This window comes from Rhagoletis pomonella, unplaced genomic scaffold, assembly GCF_013731165.1.
Source record: "Rhagoletis pomonella isolate Grant_MI unplaced genomic scaffold, Rhpom_1.0 Rhpom_scaffold_00013, whole genome shotgun sequence".
NCBI classification, from domain to species: domain Eukaryota; kingdom Metazoa; phylum Arthropoda; class Insecta; order Diptera; family Tephritidae; genus Rhagoletis; species Rhagoletis pomonella.
Genome location: NW_023458567.1, coordinates 4,170 through 21,113, shown reverse-complemented (window position 1 = coordinate 21,113; position 16,944 = coordinate 4,170). Strand labels below are relative to the sequence as shown.

At 33.7% G+C, this 16,944-nt stretch overlaps 2 protein-coding genes across 3 annotated transcripts in view; one reads left to right on the top strand and one right to left on the bottom strand.

Moving 5' to 3' along the window:
• The window catches only part of LOC118748403 (protein sevenless), a 36,865-nt gene extending 27,687 nt beyond the window's left edge, over positions 1-9,178 (bottom strand). The window contains 6 exon segments of the mRNA XM_036482776.1: positions 13-153; positions 706-1,053; positions 1,149-1,214; positions 1,764-1,838; positions 7,552-8,222; positions 9,051-9,178. Coding sequence (XP_036338669.1) covers positions 13-153; positions 706-1,053; positions 1,149-1,214; positions 1,764-1,838; positions 7,552-7,989 — 1,068 coding nt within the window. The 5' untranslated portion in view covers positions 7,990-8,222; positions 9,051-9,178.
• LOC118748412 (somatomedin-B and thrombospondin type-1 domain-containing protein) overlaps positions 1-15,272 on the top strand; it is a 311,093-nt gene extending 295,821 nt beyond the window's left edge. For both annotated transcript variants that reach the window (XM_036482800.1, XM_036482799.1), the window contains exons 5-6: positions 14,641-14,717; positions 14,807-15,272. In XM_036482800.1, coding sequence (XP_036338693.1) covers positions 14,641-14,717; positions 14,807-15,207 — 478 coding nt within the window. In that variant the 3' untranslated portion in view covers positions 15,208-15,272. The remainder of the gene's footprint in view (positions 1-14,640; positions 14,718-14,806) is intronic.
• Positions 15,273-16,944: the final 1,672 nt, after the last annotated feature.

Here is a 16,944-nt window from a genome sequence, read left to right as displayed (position 1 = left end):
AGCTATGCTTATGTGAGAATGATCCAAGGCAAAAACTTCTTTGATTACCGGCGTGGAAAGCGGAACACCTCCAGCTACAGTTCTAAACGCTTCCGTTGGGGGCGAATGTAAAGCTTGATTTGCGAATTCACCTAAATCCAATTTGAATCGAAACTGAAACAATTAAAAGTCTCTCATTAATTTACATGATGGTTTGTTAGTTATTTATTTCAGGGACGTTAACCGGATGAAACATTTGTTTGGTTCGGTTCAGCGGTTCGAACCGTTTTTGCACTTTTGGATTGGTTCGTCAAAGCGGTTTTTTTGGTCTTTGAACCGGGGTTTCGGTTCGGTTCAACGGTTCGAAAAACAAAAAAATTACGCGCAAGTTTAAGTGTCAGGTGTCAAGTGCAACAACGCGCAAGGTTAAGGGTCAAGTGTCTGTCAAATGAGATGGGTTGCTTTTACATTTGATATTGTCACATGGTAAACAAACATTATGGGTATTACCATGTTTACCAAAAAGGAAAAAAAGTGGGTACATTTATCTATTGAAAATTGGTTGAAACGAAACTTTCAATCTTTATAGAAAGTGGTTCGGTTTTCGGTTCGGATCAAACATTTGTGGAAAATTTCGGTTCGGTTAATGGTTCAGTTAACTAATAGAAAAGAGCGGTTTTCCGGTTCAAAACCGGTTCACGTCCCTGATTTATTTATTCAAGTTACCTTATAAACGGCGAAGGGAACCAACTCATCGAACAATTCGCAGACAAAATTCTGGCTACAATCATAATTGGCCAAATTTCTCCATGGTTGTAGCTCCTCGGTTACATTCTCCATAACATATTGGTATTGTATGTGAATACTAAATTGATAATTTGCGAATAAATATTCAGGTAATACAATATTCCATAGTAACTTCAACGTATCGGTGTTATTGGATACTATTATAAAGGGTCTTTCGAGTTGTATTGCAGACTCTGCAATTCGTTTTTGACGGTCCCAATAATGCCTTTGACCCATTTCGCAAGCATATATGCACGGTAGGTCAAGCCAATGTAATTGCGTTGAAATCTGATAAGCAAAACAAGTATTTATAAGCGTGGGAAAAATATCCGAAGCCTAATAAGTTCAGAAGCTCGCAAGCGACATATCGTACAAATACTTACACATGTTTCCTGGCAAGTATCTGAGTTTGCAAGTGCTACTCTCCATTGTTCGCAACCTTTTATGCACTGTAAGAATCGGTATTTACTATAAATTTACAAATACACCACTTTCAAAGACGCATGCATAAATATACTTGGCCATATCTAATATATACATATATACATATGTACATATGTGTATGTGTGCATAAAAGCGCTTCCAGGTGAGGTTGCAAGCTTAAACGTCTAGTGAGTCAACAAAATAAAGAGGAAAATACAACAAACTCCTACCTTTTCTTTATTACGTGCAGAGAGAGTGAAGGTACGGATATGCATATGTATGTATGTACATGTATGTATGTGGTGCGATATCAGGTTGTGTCGGATATTGATTTGTGGTACTACAATACATTTGGTTGCAAAGTGATTGAACGCTTTGGTGAGTGAGAGTGGGTGGGGTGCTGCTCCCAGTCTTTGTATGTGTAAATTCGGAAGTATATTTAGGTTTTATGGTTTTAGGGTTTCTACCAAGCGCTTATTTTATTTATGTACATACATACTTAACATATGCATAGTTGTATGTATGAAAATATAAAAGCGTGTAAAGTTTCCGCTTAATTAATGTTTTCTACTTACCCTCGACTTGAAGCACATGCGATTTTCGCCTTTCTTTCCACACTGTAGTCCGTATTCATTTAAGAACTCAGGTGCCTTTGAAAATTTACAAAAAAAAAAATAATTTTATATAGAGATGTTCGATGAACTGAATACTCTAAATTTTTATTAATCTATCAAGTAGGTTTAATATAACTATAGCACAACAAATAGACTAGCTTTGAATCGCCATAAAAACTGCACTCAGCACTTTAAACATATACAAATGCAAACTGGAAACCAAATGTAGTCCTTCATCCCTCCCAGTTTTACACAAGTAGTCATACGATTTGTAAACTGATGCCGTTAAAATTGAAGATATTTGCTGTTATGAAACATACTGAAAGCCTCCTTACTGGTACAGTGAAAGTGCAAATTTGAATGCCTAGAATTGAAATATGTAGTTCCTAAACTAAGCGATTTCGAAAAAGGCTGGGGTATGACTTTATAAATGTAAGATTAAAATAACACTATACGGCAAAATGACCTTTTTCTCTGGGTATTGGACCACACCAATTTTTTCCAAGAGATTGAGTCACAGGTAAAAAAGTAATTTCTCCGTTTTTCGAAGTTAGCCTCCGAAATCGAGATATGTGCCTCCGAAGTTCGAAATTGGACCTTTGGTAAAAATAATTTTTTAGTATTGCATGTAAATAACGAAAGAGAAAAAAGCTAGTTTTTGTGCAAACTTATATTACAGGTCCCTTATAACACTGAAAAATTAGTTCAAAATTTTTTGAAATATAAGGTTTTTAACTTTTCGAAAATCTGATCTTCGACCCCTTATAGCACCTGGAATATAAGTTTGCACAAAAAAGTTATATACCGTTTTAATAAGAGCAAAAGGCACATACAATAATTAAAAATATTTTTTTACCAAAGGTCCAATTTCGAACTTCGAAGGCCCATATCTCGATTTCGGGGGCTAACTTCGAAAAACGGAGAAATTATAAAAGAGTTGATTTCGTCCCAATACCCTGCCAAGTGCTGTATAGTGTAATTATTAAATCTTAAAAAAAAAAAACTTGGAACTTGAACCAAACTTAGTTACTAAAATACCGCAAATTTCAATACGACCCTGCCTTGATCTAAAAGCAATCTATTTACTTAACGATATTTTGTTGAGGTATATATTTTTATACGGCAGCTACCGGCTGGATTTCTTTATCCATTCTGAACGTTTGGAACAAATCTTTACGTTTATTTATTAGGTACAACAACCGAATACAATGCTATAGTACTTATATCCAAAACGCGTTCCGTTTATTCCGCCTGTAAGGCGGGATTATCTGGAATGTTTACAGAAATACAGCCACCGTGTCCATGGAAGAACGGGCGGGCGGACTGAGGGATATAGGAGAATTGATTTATCTTTTGATTCTGAGCATTTTAGTATCTATCTCAAATTTGTAAGGCTGTTACAAACAACCGTTATGCGCATAAATTTGCAATACCCTTGCATATAGGGCAAATTGGTACAGAAAATTTTGCTAATATATATGAAGGGGAATCATTAGGGTCTAAGTGACATTTTTTGAAAATATAAGTTCTACCCATATTTGTATAGTTAAATACAGTGTTTATTTGGTGACAAAGAGGGCCAAGTCATTTCGGACATTGTAGTGCCATCTATTGGCCGGGCAATGATCATTTCAAATGAATTTACCCAGAATTTACAATAAGTAATCAACTTTAACTTCAATTATCTCAAAACAATTTCAGACCTACATAGATCCTTTTGATTCTAACCCCTTCATATGTACATACATTAAAGTGGTCCAAAATAAGTAAATTCGGAATTTTAATGCTCTTACCCCCTAGGATTATTCTATATCGAAAAAAGTATACCCCTATTTTTTCTTTATGAAATCAAAAAATATTTAGAGGTCGCACAAAGCGCTCAAAGTTTTCCATGTGTTTTACATATATGGGTCAATAACAACTTTTCGTAGAAATGGTCTAGAATTCTTGAAAATCAATGTTTTTCGATCGGAAAACTCTGTTACCCTTTAGGAGATTGCCAATAATAGTAATAATAGTTGTTTATTTAACCAACAAATAAAAAATAGGGGTATATTTTTTTCGGCTTAGAACAATCCTTGGGGGTGAGAGGAAACAAATTCCGACTTAACTTTTTAAACATGTACATATGTACATACATACACGTACTTTTTTTATCTATTTAAAAAGATGCCATTCACAATTGCATAGTTTTTTTTGCTTCGCAAGCAACCCTACGGATTAGTTCGCATAACGCTTAACCGAATTGGCCAACTCGAGTATACTATATACCTACATATATATATGTTATGTTCATATGTATGGATATATGTTCATATGTATGTAGTTATGTCCCTGCAGTAAAATTTAGAACAAAGCGCTAGTTCCGAACTACATATTTCATAACTATCTCTGAACTAGACAAAACGGACGCAGAGCGGGACAGTTGAAAATGGCGTTGTAAGTGTACAAATTCTCACTTCTCGCACAATATGAAAGTAGCTCAGCGAGAAGACCTCTGACTCAAGCCTCATTAGTTGCTAGTAGTTCAAATCGCGGTGGAGGCAGTTGTGAGTTTTTTCAGATTTAATGAATTTAAATTGTTGAGGCGGCCGCTGTGGTGTAGTTGTGGCCTGGGTTCAAGCCCTGGTCAAAGCAACATCGCAAAAAATGTTGTGAAAAAGGTCTTTTTCTTAACAGCGTTCGCCTCTCGGCATTGAATGCATTGCTTGCTTGGGTATTGAGCTATAGAACTAGTGCCGCCGGCAAGAGGTCTTACGCTAATTCTGAGCTAGTCGGATATTCTGCAGGGTTATTATTGAGTTTGCTTTGTTGACTTACATGTAATTCGTTATCCATTCTGGTGTTTTGTTTCTTTGCAACTTGGTTAAAAAGGGCGACTGTAGTACCTTCTACTTGAAGGACTCGAATGCATGTATTCTTGCATATACATATGTACATATTTCAGTTCTATCAATAGTATGATGAAGCGTATTTGATTTACGCCTTTCTACTATGAGCACGAACTAATACTTAAATAAGGTACATAGCCTTAAAAGTTCTAGATTGAACTTTTTTCTTAGATCATTACTATTATAATTATTTAAAAAAGTTAGTTAATTATGTATGTATGTTCATATTTAAATATGTAACACAAAGATTTAATAACTATGATTTACATTTGAAGTATAAAAGTTTAAATCATGAGAAACTTTTTTATTTCAATGCAATGAGTTGTTATTTCCATGAAATTAATTGCAAGTGTCTATGTCTGTTCATTAATAAAAGCAGTTGTAATCAGAAATTTCAATACCTAAAATTTCTTCATTCCGGTATTATTATTTTTAAGTCACGTACAATATTTTGGATATTTCTTTATTTTATCAGAAAAAGCTGAGTCAACTATAAATATTCATTTAGAATCCAACCATGGCAAAAAAGTTTTAAGGCCACTATGAAGTTTACATATGCAAATACATATCGTGTAAAAGAGCCCTATTAGGAATATCGGATTAACATTGTATGTCAATACATACATACATATGTATTTAGAATACATGATTATATGTACATATGTACAAAGCTGCATATGACGTTGATGTGACAACAATAATAGAATTAGTGCACATAAATGCCCACAATAGAGGGTATCAAGTGATATGTCAACAAAAGAAAAGAAATGTCTTGGCACATATGCATGTACATACATACATATGCACATATGTATGCGCACACGACAAAAAATTTGTCTTCTTCGTAACCTTGCAAGTAAGTGTACTCCTCATCGTTAGTCACAAATGCAGCTCCTCCGATTAATAATGCCGAGATCACTTACTCGCGCATACATACATTTGTACATATGCATACTTAAACGGCTATGTCTAATCGGGTTTTCACGGTTGTAGAAAAGTAAATACAGCCAAAGGTACTTATGCATATGTACATATAGTACATAAACACATCCATATGTACATATTTAAGTATGTAATATCTAACACGTATCTAGGCTATTACATGTGAGTGTTCGTATGCACACAACATACATATGTATGTATGTACATATATAACGACGGATGCTATCCAATGAAGATGTGCTCCAAATTCTAACAGAAGCAGTGCTGTCCTCATGGTAATTGTGGCGAAGTGTGGCTACTGTTGCACACATTGCTGGCACTGTATTAATACGTACATACATATTAGGGATGTTAATTTTTTCGCTTTCTACGATTCCGGGATTTTCGGAATGTCGTTATCACAATCTCGAGACCCGGGATTAGACCCGGGATTTAGATATTCATTACTTTCCAACAACTTAAATCGCGAAAAATTGCTTCTATCTCTGCTACCATAAAATAAATAATAAATAAATGGGTTTGAAACCTAATTTTTTTATTTAAAGTGGCGTTTTTATTTTTTCTCTCTGACGTCACGATTTATTTTAATAAAAACATGGGAACCAAATGAAAAAGGAAATTTCTTTAGAAGTTAAAAAAATTAATTTTTTTTGGATTCACAAAGACTAATAGGTAATTTTTTAAGTTGATAAAGTTAGAAGGACGAAATTCGAGAATGTTATCGAGTTTATATGAGTCCTTAACATATAATTTTTTCAAATACAGATATTGCGAAATTTCAAGGATACAATTTTAAAAGGACATTTTCAATACTTACCAGTCCTTATGCAGCAAAAAAATTTAATCTGATTAAATTCTACAGAACTTCGTCTTCTCTAAGCGCATTTCACTGAATTTTTTAAATCATTTTTGAATTACTGACGTCAAAGTAAAAACTAAAAACGCAATTTTACTATATTTGGCCCATAGTTTCGCGAATATATTGATTTTTGTGTGCAAAATTTACTATCGCTCGGTTTTATATGTATAATGATTTAGACATTTATAAAAAAAAAATTATTACTTATTAAATAAAAAAAAATATAGCCAATACTGGTCAAGGAAAGGAGTTTCTATTATTTCCATCAGTGCAATTTACAAATCCAACAAATCCCGGGATTTTCGTGGCCTAAAAAATGCCGGGATCCCGGGATTAACATTCCTAATACATATGTATGTATGTGTGTACACATATGTGGTTTGACTGTTTTAATTGGCGAAGAAGACGTGGGCTCTTGTGAACGAATACTAAGCACATATGTACATACGTACATATGTATTTATGTAGTATGAATTACAGTGCACACACACAAATTTAAATAATTCCAGCACGTGCACAAGCATACGGCACGACCGACGGTCGCTTAGTTTAGGAATGTAGAAGCCACTAATTAGCTGTTAATTTAAGTAAACAATTAAGCGCAATTATATTGTCAGCTAATTATCTCTAAAGAAAGGGCAGTTGAATAAAAAATGTGTTGGTCCATAAATCACGTGATTTTATTTACCTATGCACGCCTATGTGTATGCGTGCGACTTTTTGGATCGTAAACAAAATTTATTTTTATTTTTTTGCTGGACATTGCAGCTTTGCTCAGACACAAAACAAACAAATTTTCCAATCGTAAATCAAATTTTGCAACTCTTTTTGCGGTAAACATATGCATATTACTATGATAACTAATTACAGTCGGTTTAGTTCGTAAAACTGACGGCATTCAAATGCAATATGTACGTACTAAGCTACAAAAAACGTCTCATTAAGCAACCGGTTTTAGAAAAAGTACGCGATGCAATTTACTTTAAATATTGTTTTTTAATTGCTGATTACTCGAATTTTCGTTGCAATAATGCACTATGTAAAGTGGCAAACTTACTTGTAGGTTGCAGTGCGTGCGGCATTCTTCTGTTACGTTTTCGATTGTGGCATTTCTGATAAGGTTGCTGCCCAACAATTTTTCCTTTTCACTCTTGAGATATTCCCCTATGGAGTCCTCCTCCTTCCCGCCTGTATATGGGTCGAGTAGATTTGTGGTATCAATTGTGATTTCGCCGCCAATTTCACCGCTGTCAGTTGCAGTTGCAGTTGCAGTTACAGCTTTGCTGCTTGTCACTGGATATTCATTTGATTTGCACATATCACAGCTAACCACCAACACCAGCATCAACTGCCAGTAAAATGAATTCATTATAGATGTCAATGAAACGCCGGCGAATATTTTATTTGCACGTTCACAGCTTGTTTGACGAGTATTATGCGGTCGCGTTGCCGCTGCTCCAACTGCAGCACAAATTTTTAATTGCTTTCGCGTCATTATATCTACATGTTACATACATACATACATATGTACAAAAGTATGTATGTACTTATTTATCGATGTTTTCTGCCCTCAGGCATTTGAGTTTTTAATGTTTATTTATTAAGCAGGGCACGCGGTGTCCGCAGCTTAAATATATTTTTTTTGGCATCAGCATTCCTAGGTATGACCTTATTCATTCATACATATGTACATACAAATGTATACACTGGTCTTCAAATAAAATACATCTGTAGAGGAGATGTAGGGAGCGGATTTAATTCGGAATCTTGAATTTTTCGGCGGTTACCAGTAGTGCGTTAATTGTTTTCTTCACTTTCAATTGAGCCACTATATACAAACATATCTATGCACATACAATATTTTCTTATTCAGTTCATTTTGTGTGCCATCAATTAAGTCGTATTTATTTGTATATGTGTGTGTGTACAATTAAATATGTACATCCCAGTGGGAAAAATAGTAATGCATTCCATGCGTGATAAATAATCTGATGTATTATTTCCTATGAGTTTTATATCGAATTTCTGTTTAATATCTAATCAGCATTCTAATGTATTCAAAAAGTCCCAAAAATTTCATATTAAATCACGTTCATTTCTCGATACTAGATAATGCAAAATTGAATGCCCCACTTTTCCTAGGACATTGCCCTTGGGGAAAAAATGCATTTTTGATTACTATACATTACATTTCTCCACTGGGATGTACTCATATACAGCAAAATTTGCGCATGAATGTGTATTACAAAGTTTATTAAATTTTTCTAACCAATTATGGTTTTTTGTTTTTTTTTTTTTGTAATTCAAATACATTTTGGTCTATATTTGACTAGATACAGTTATTTTTGTCGATATGTTTGAAATATTTGGATCTCTGTATTTCAACCACAACATTTCACTTTCTTTTAGAATTGATTAGATGATGTAGTCAGAATATTGTGATTTAATTACTTGCGGTTCCGCCGTTGTTAATAACTTTAAATTTCAGATGCCGCTTACATTTTTGTTTTGCATATTTATATAATTGATCTCTTATATGTATCTGTGTGTAAATACATATATCGTTTTAGATAAATTCTATTCGTAAGCACTTTGCGCGAATTCTCGAGGCTTTTATTTAACATATATATAAACTGTCGATCCGGTAAGATGTTCTTTCCGCAGCCACGCTCAAATCAAAACTGATCGCTTCAAGCGAACTCAACTCTTACTTGTGTAGTACGCATACGTGCTATGTAGATACATATGTACATATCTCTTTAACAATGACGACTCAGCTTAAATATCATTCATATACTTTTTCGCATAATGGAAGCTTTTAAATACACCCAGAATTACGCTTGTGATTATTTTTCGCTACGAGTTTACCTGTGGTGAATTTCTAAGCCAAGTTTAATGTTAAACTGACGTTGCTAAAAAATTAATCCATCTAACTGTGTACATACAAATTGTAAAATGTGTGGGAGCAAAAACATTTTTCTTTTTAATCTTTATTTAACCATCTCCGACTGATGTGGTAATGTGACAGACACCGAAAGATCGAAATTTTCCCCGAGCTTAAATAGCGTTGATTACTAAATACTAGAGCTCTAGATACCCGGGTATCGAGCAATGCGAGTAGCTCGATACTAGCTCGAAACTCGATCATTGCTCAACTGCGCAAATGTTTGTTCAAAATTTTCGAGTTTTTGAACAATTTCATAAACAAAAGAAAATTTGTAAATTGTATTTGTCAGCAGCTGCTTTCTAATTCATGTTAAATAAATTATATTATTAAATTCCAATGTAACAATCTTTGCATTATATATCAATAATTTGAAAAATTTAAAAAGTTGCTACCAAAAATGTCAATATCATAAAAAAAACATTGCTCAAATTACTCGAAAAAACTCGAATTGCTCGAGCTCATGCTCGAAAATTTTCGAGTAATGAGCATTGAACAAGTGTGCGAGTACTCGCTGCTCATATACCCGGGCTGTTTGAAAATGTGCGGACAAAATCGAGAGCTCTACTAAATACGCATATTTTTCGTCATATATAACAATCGAAAATATCGATAAAATTTCTAGTTTCAATCGAAAACAAATTTATTTATAAATATCTAACATATACATATATATATTTTGATCTGAAAAATTGGTGTTTGAGAGACTACACCTCTGTAAAATAGCGAAATTTTGGTAAAATGTGGGTTTATAATACATTTAACACACACTCCCTTCACTCGTGCTTAGGCCAAGCCGCTCAACCAATTAGTGGTGTTTTAAAGCGAGAATAAATATCAAACCTTGTCATATAATCTCGGTGAGTAATCGTGTTTCTTAATCAATTTCAAGCATTGATCTGGCGTAAGGATTTTGTTTTAGCATTTTTTGCATTAAAAAAAAAAAATTCTCCAAGTGTATATATCAGTAAACAAAAGAGTTTCCGACCCAAAGCCGTTATTGTTAAGAGCTCATTGTCAATTTATTGTAGTTACATATATACATATGTATTTGTATCATCATTCGACTGGAATACCTTTGTTGCCAAAAGCCGGCGTTCTCACAGAGTGATAAGAATGAATAAAAAATGTACATTTACATATGTATGTATGTATGTACCTAAAGTAATGAAATTTACGTTGATGTTATTTACGATTTGTAGGATTAACTCTTTATATTTCTCGTGTACATACCTATGTATGTATGTATGTATGCATGCAGTTGGCTAATATCTGTGGTGAGGAGTCTGGCTTTAATATAATGCTTCATTTGCTGTATTTTATTATTTATGTAAATGGTGTTGTAAAGTGAACGTCCATATGGTAAATTTTTTGCCAATAACAACAACAAAAGCCGCATTCGATTCGCAACCCTTAAGGCCCGTTTATATACAACTTTGGCATCGCTTTGACAGCAGCGCGAGTAACACTCGTACTTGCTACAATGAACGCTTAGCAGCGAATACTTTGGTCATTAAATTAACTGTAAACTGTATAGTCAGCTGTCGAGCGACGCCAACGCCAACTCCAACGCCAACGCAACGTCAAAGTTGTATGTAAACGGGCCTTTAGCGAGTGGCGAAACGAACGAAATTTATGAGGCACAATCAAACTCGCCAACGTTCATCGCTGCTAGCTAACTTTGCTGTAGCTTTCAATATATACATTTTTTCATTAAGCTAGCAGGTATGAATCCAAGAGAGCAGAAGGTGGCTCAAATTATCATCAAAGTGCGTTAAAAATTGTTTTCCAGTTTAGGAGGTAATAAAACAAGAAAATTATAACAGGAGCCTCCATATACGTATGTATATATGTAGTTAGATGTATGTATCAACTTTACTTCAAAAATTAATCGTATGGCCTTATTCATAAAAAATAGGTTTAAAGAGCTTTATAAAGTGACGTTTTCATACAAATTTTCGATTTATAAAGTAGTTAAAATCTTCTTTATTTTTTATGAATTTTGGGGTTAGACTTTAAACAAATCGACAGTCGCCCACACACGGTGGGCAGGAAGCAAAGATAGGTTGCATAAAAATGTCGACAAAAACTGAAAGCAGGGTTGTATTTGTTGATATTTTTAGGTTAAGAATCCCTTTGAATTGAAATCCTAGCTGCTCCTGTTTTAAAGATATCCACATTTTACATAGTTATGATAGGACCGACTTTTGCGAAAGAGAAAAACATCCTTGTGCATTAAATATTCAACAATGTATGTGTGAGTAAATGTGTGTATATATATTGTGTGAAAATATAAGTTTATGTAAGTTTTTAGCCGGTTTTAATCGTTTCCAAGGCGCACCACGTAGAGGCAACTTACTTTGCACCTCTTTGTTCTTTTTTTGATTTTATTTTTTTATATTTTTTTCTTGCTTTATTTTTTTATATTTGTTTTTTATTTCCCTTTATTTTTTTTGCTGGCTTACTATATAATATAGTCACACATTTTAGTATTTAAATATTTTATCAAATGTCATTACAGTTTTCTTCAGGCGACTCACAAAAGTTGGTTTATCAATCATATTTATTTTGAATCTATCCCAGAATTTAATGAATTCCCTATGAACTGACTTCCCGGCCTGCTCGGACCATAATCCTAAACCATCGTTATTCAAGAATGAAATAGATTGCTTTAAATGTTTAAGGATAAAATGGATTTTGACAGTTTGAGAAATTCCAGTACTTTTCAAAGCTGTGCGGAGTTCGTTAAGATTTTTATCAAAATTACTAAGATCCGCTTGTTTTGCGGAAAACCATGTATTCACGATTTTGCTCATGGCTTTGAACGAGGCAATATATTTGGTATTGTTTTTACTGAGAGTTTCTCCCATACAAACTATGTTCGACATTTTTTTGAATGTGGAAGACACTGTCAGCAAAAAATAAATGATTGCAAAAAATCAACGAAATTTTCTGGTAACTTCAGACTTGCACTTTACTAATTGGCTCAAAAGCTACATTTTAAACATTTTTCTAAAAGATCTGATTTGAAATTGTGATCAGATGAAAGTGTCTCCGAGCCAATAATTTTGTACGGCACGGTACTTATAAGTAATCTAGGTTTCACGAAAAAAAATAAATAAATACAAGGTAACATTAAAATATCAGTCATTTGTTTCGTTGCTGTGAGCTTGTTTCAAAACTTCTGGCTTTTGCTATAATTGTAAAACTCTGTGCATGTAATTTTAACGTATTTAGGTACATACTTATATTAATCATCAACTATTGCTTATGCAAAACGTGCTACATTTAAAAAAAAAATTCGCATATGAAAGAGCACCAACCCAACTCGTAATAATTTAAGTATACAAATTTTAGTATTTAGTATAGAAATATTCAATTGAAATACGCCAATATTAAAATGAAGCGCTTTGCACTTAACGGATGCTTTTTCATAATTAAGTTAAAAAAAAATATGTATTTAAATTCCATGCTGTCTGTAATGGGATTTGAACCCTGACGCTCTGGAAATTAGCAAATTGTGGCAAGCATCTTCGTGCACTCAGCTACAGCCAGACATGTAAATGTGCATCCAAATGTTCAGTTTGATTCAACACCACGTGTGCGTGGTATGAAAGTATTGTTTTTGAGTACGAACATTTCAAAACGATAATCAAATAAAAAATATTCATGTTTACTATGCGTTATTTCCCCGAGTAAATTCATAAAATTTTTCTTAATATTACAACGCGTTTTTTCTCTCAGCGTAGTCATTTTTAAGCAAAATTTGTGCAATCAAATCGAAAACCGGGACACTTAAATGAAACCCGGGACATTTTAAGGTTGGACCGGGACACCGGGACAAATAGTCTAAAACCGGAACATGTCCGGGAAAACCGGGACGTCTGGCAGCCCTACACACAAAGCGCATACTTTCATGCGATTTTCTTTATGATCGCATTTGTGTTATGGATGTACAATAGTCATTATTTCCTGACAGAAGAGTACATAAATACCAAAATAAATCTCATACAAGCTTTGAATTTATTTACTTATTATGAGGAGTACCGTTGGAATAAGTTAGAGCATTTTTATTTCTTGCACAAGCGTAGTGCGACTTGCCTGCGCTACTTGCTTATAGCAACAAACCTTTAATAAAAAATTACTACCGTATTATATAGCATACAATATTGTATACATACATACATATATTGCGATATTGAAAGTGTTTGTAATGAGAAAGTTCACGCTCCAGAAAAGGTAATTGTGGTGTTTTATCTAAGTTGTATACCGGTAGCGCCCAATAAATCTCGATCAATTATTCTTTCGGTAGGAAAAAATGAAAATGTTTCACATTGATTTGATCCGTTTTAGTGAGTTAAAAAAGGGGAACAGATTTGTATGAGATTTCTTTTCGTATAAATATGCTCTAATTAAGTACGCCTTCCTCTTTTGCAAATATATCCTATCAGAAGTATATAAAATGTGGATATCTTTGAAACAGGAGCAGCTAGGATTTCAATTTAAGCGGATTCTAAACCTTAAGATATCAACAAATACAACCCTGCTTTCAGATTTTGTCGACATTTTTATGCAACCTATCTTCGCTTCCTGCCCACCGTGCACAAGCTTAAGTTGTTAAATAACCAACGGAAATAACTTATGCGGCTTATTTAACACAATCTGTTGTCGTAGAAAAAAGCGGTGGTTTAAAAAAGCTTCGCACGTCTTTTCAGTCGTACGCATGTACGCATGTACGCATGTAAATATGTATATGGATATGTACACATACTGCATATATGTATGTTTGTGTGCATCTATGCTTGTGTTCCTCTGGGGAATGAAGAGAACTTGTTAAAAGTTACAATTTCCGTTTCCGCTAAAAAGGTGTGGATGAATGCGTTGTCCTTTTTCTTTGCTGAGCGATTTCTGTGTAAAAATGTGTATTAAACCAAAAACAAAAGGAGTGTTGTTTGAACGAATATCTCGGAAATGGAAACATGTAGCAGGGAAACTCGGAAGTTTCTGATGAGGATAAATGTACAGGATATAGCATATATCAAATTCAATTCTAATTGGCCACATATTTGAACAAAATTTAAGTGTTAAGGTGAGCTCACATTCATCAACTTGTCATCAAACAAATTTTATTTCGTATTCAATTTGCGCTTATGTACATATGTATATTAATGCGCTTCATTTTATTAATTTTTATTTTTACAGATATTGCATTGAGTTTGAAGTAATTAAAGCGGCTAAGGAATGCCACAAGTTGGCACCCTACAATCTACTTATGGAAGGTGGGTTTTTTTATAAACGTCTGCCATTGTTGTTTGTAAAAATATATGTATGTATGTATGTATGTGTGTAAATAAATATTCTATTATAGGCGATCGGATAGCAGTTCATTGTAACAAGCGAGGAACTTACCATAAATTGAATTTACGGAACGACAAAATGAATTCAACTCCAAATAACGAAGACAACCAGAAAAATTGGCCAGAATATCAATTAGACAGTAATGCTTTTGAAGGAGATGAACCGAGTTCAGCAACAGTTAGCATTGGCATGAATACCGTATCCGTTACGACACCTCTGGCTTTGCGACGCCCCATAGTTCATGCTAATGATGGGCAAATTTCGGACAATGCCCGTTGTCGAGGCGAAGGCGTGCCGGGAAGAACTACACGATGGCGAGCACTGGCGGCACCGTCATGTCGCGGCAAGTGGTTGCGTCTTACTTTAGGAACGCCCAAAAAATGTCCACACTCCAAATTTGTATTCGTTTAATAAAATCGACAGACGAGTTTTGAAAACAACTCGTTTTAGTAGGAATTTCATATAAATCAAACGAATAAAAATCCTTTATTAAACGGTTATAAATGAAACACATACAATATATACATAGCGATTAGTCTTTTAACAGGAATTGACTTTATCTATGTATAGTACATATTTTAAAAGAAAAGCAATCTAAACTTGGTTTTTTCAATAAAATTTCAAATAAGGCTATTACAACAAATTGTAAAGCAAATATCAAAAGATAATTGTATAGTTTTCTAGTAATAACGCCACATTAAATATACGATTCTGTTAAGTTAGAAGTAGTGGTGGAACCCTAGACGATAAGATGTGTGAGTGAATGTAACATCTACATAGACATTTATAATAGTAACTAAGTAGGTCCTATGATTAGTTAACATTTACTTAAAGGAAAATACATACGTACATATATCGTGACAGTGTACATATCCTTCTGGGAAATCATCATGATCTTTTCACTTTTTTTATTTTTTTCTTTCTATAATTTTATAAGTATATTATTTTTTAACTTTATAGAGATAGTAGTCGATCAGGCACTTTTAGCTAAGTATATGTATGTAGGTCGTGTTAATTTCAGTCTTCCCAACATGCATACATACACACATCCAAAAGTAGTCTCTATGTATTTTAGTATCTAGACTTACATATGTATTAAGTGAAAAGTGAAAAAATGTATTTGTTGTAATATTTCCCATATTGAAACTATAAAGAAGATACTGAAACAAATTTAAAATGTATGCAGTTTCAATGTTTGTTTGTTTTTGGGTTTGCTAGTTCAAACGCTGCCATGCAGGGGAACTAAATACCCTGCAGCAAATCAAACGGGTTCAGAACTTGCGCCGAGCTAGCCTGAAAACGGGACGGTACTGGTTCTTCATCTATCCCAACGTAAATGCTTTGAACTGTCTTTTTTTTTTAAATGGCGATGTCCTACGTAGTGAAAATTGTCGCCCTCTGCAGAACTTTTGAACTTGTTCTGAACTGACTCTGGCTTAGATTGTTCTGAGACAGATCATATAACAACAGTTTCTAGATAGTTCAAAAGGGGTCACCTCCGGGCTAGAACAAATGTGGTTAGTTTTGAGCTGGTTCCAAGAAGTATAGTACAGAGCCTTTTCTTTAAATACTGTAATTTTAAATAACTACGCATACAAATCTGTAAATAAAAAATACTTCATTTTATGATTTAAAGAGCTACTTGTTTTGGACTAATTTACTTTTTGAGGCAAACTGTGCTTTAAAATTAGGAGCCTAAAGTGTCAGTTATTCCTTAATTTTCTAAAACCGTTATTCTTAAAAATAATTTATATTTGTTACGTATAATGGCGATTTCTGTGATACTTAGATCTCCTTTTATGCGTTATTTTTATGCGGATTTGAATTTATGCGGTTTTTCAAACAATTTTTTGGCAGTTGCGATTTTGTTTTTTTTTTTTGCGAGTTTCTATTACTTTCAGTGTATAATTAATTTGTCTTTGTATTCATACATAATTCATGTATTTATTGTGGTATTTTTTTTTTGTTTTTGGTTGAAATACAAATAAAAATCTTTCCAGTTTTACATGGAATATGTTGAAGTGCAGAAATAAATTGTTTTTTGCTTAATATTGTCTCACTGCATTTTTTATGCGGTTTTTTAGAATTCTTTATATGGATTGTCTGAATTTATGCGGTTTTTGAAAAGGCTGGAATGCAGTCCCTGTT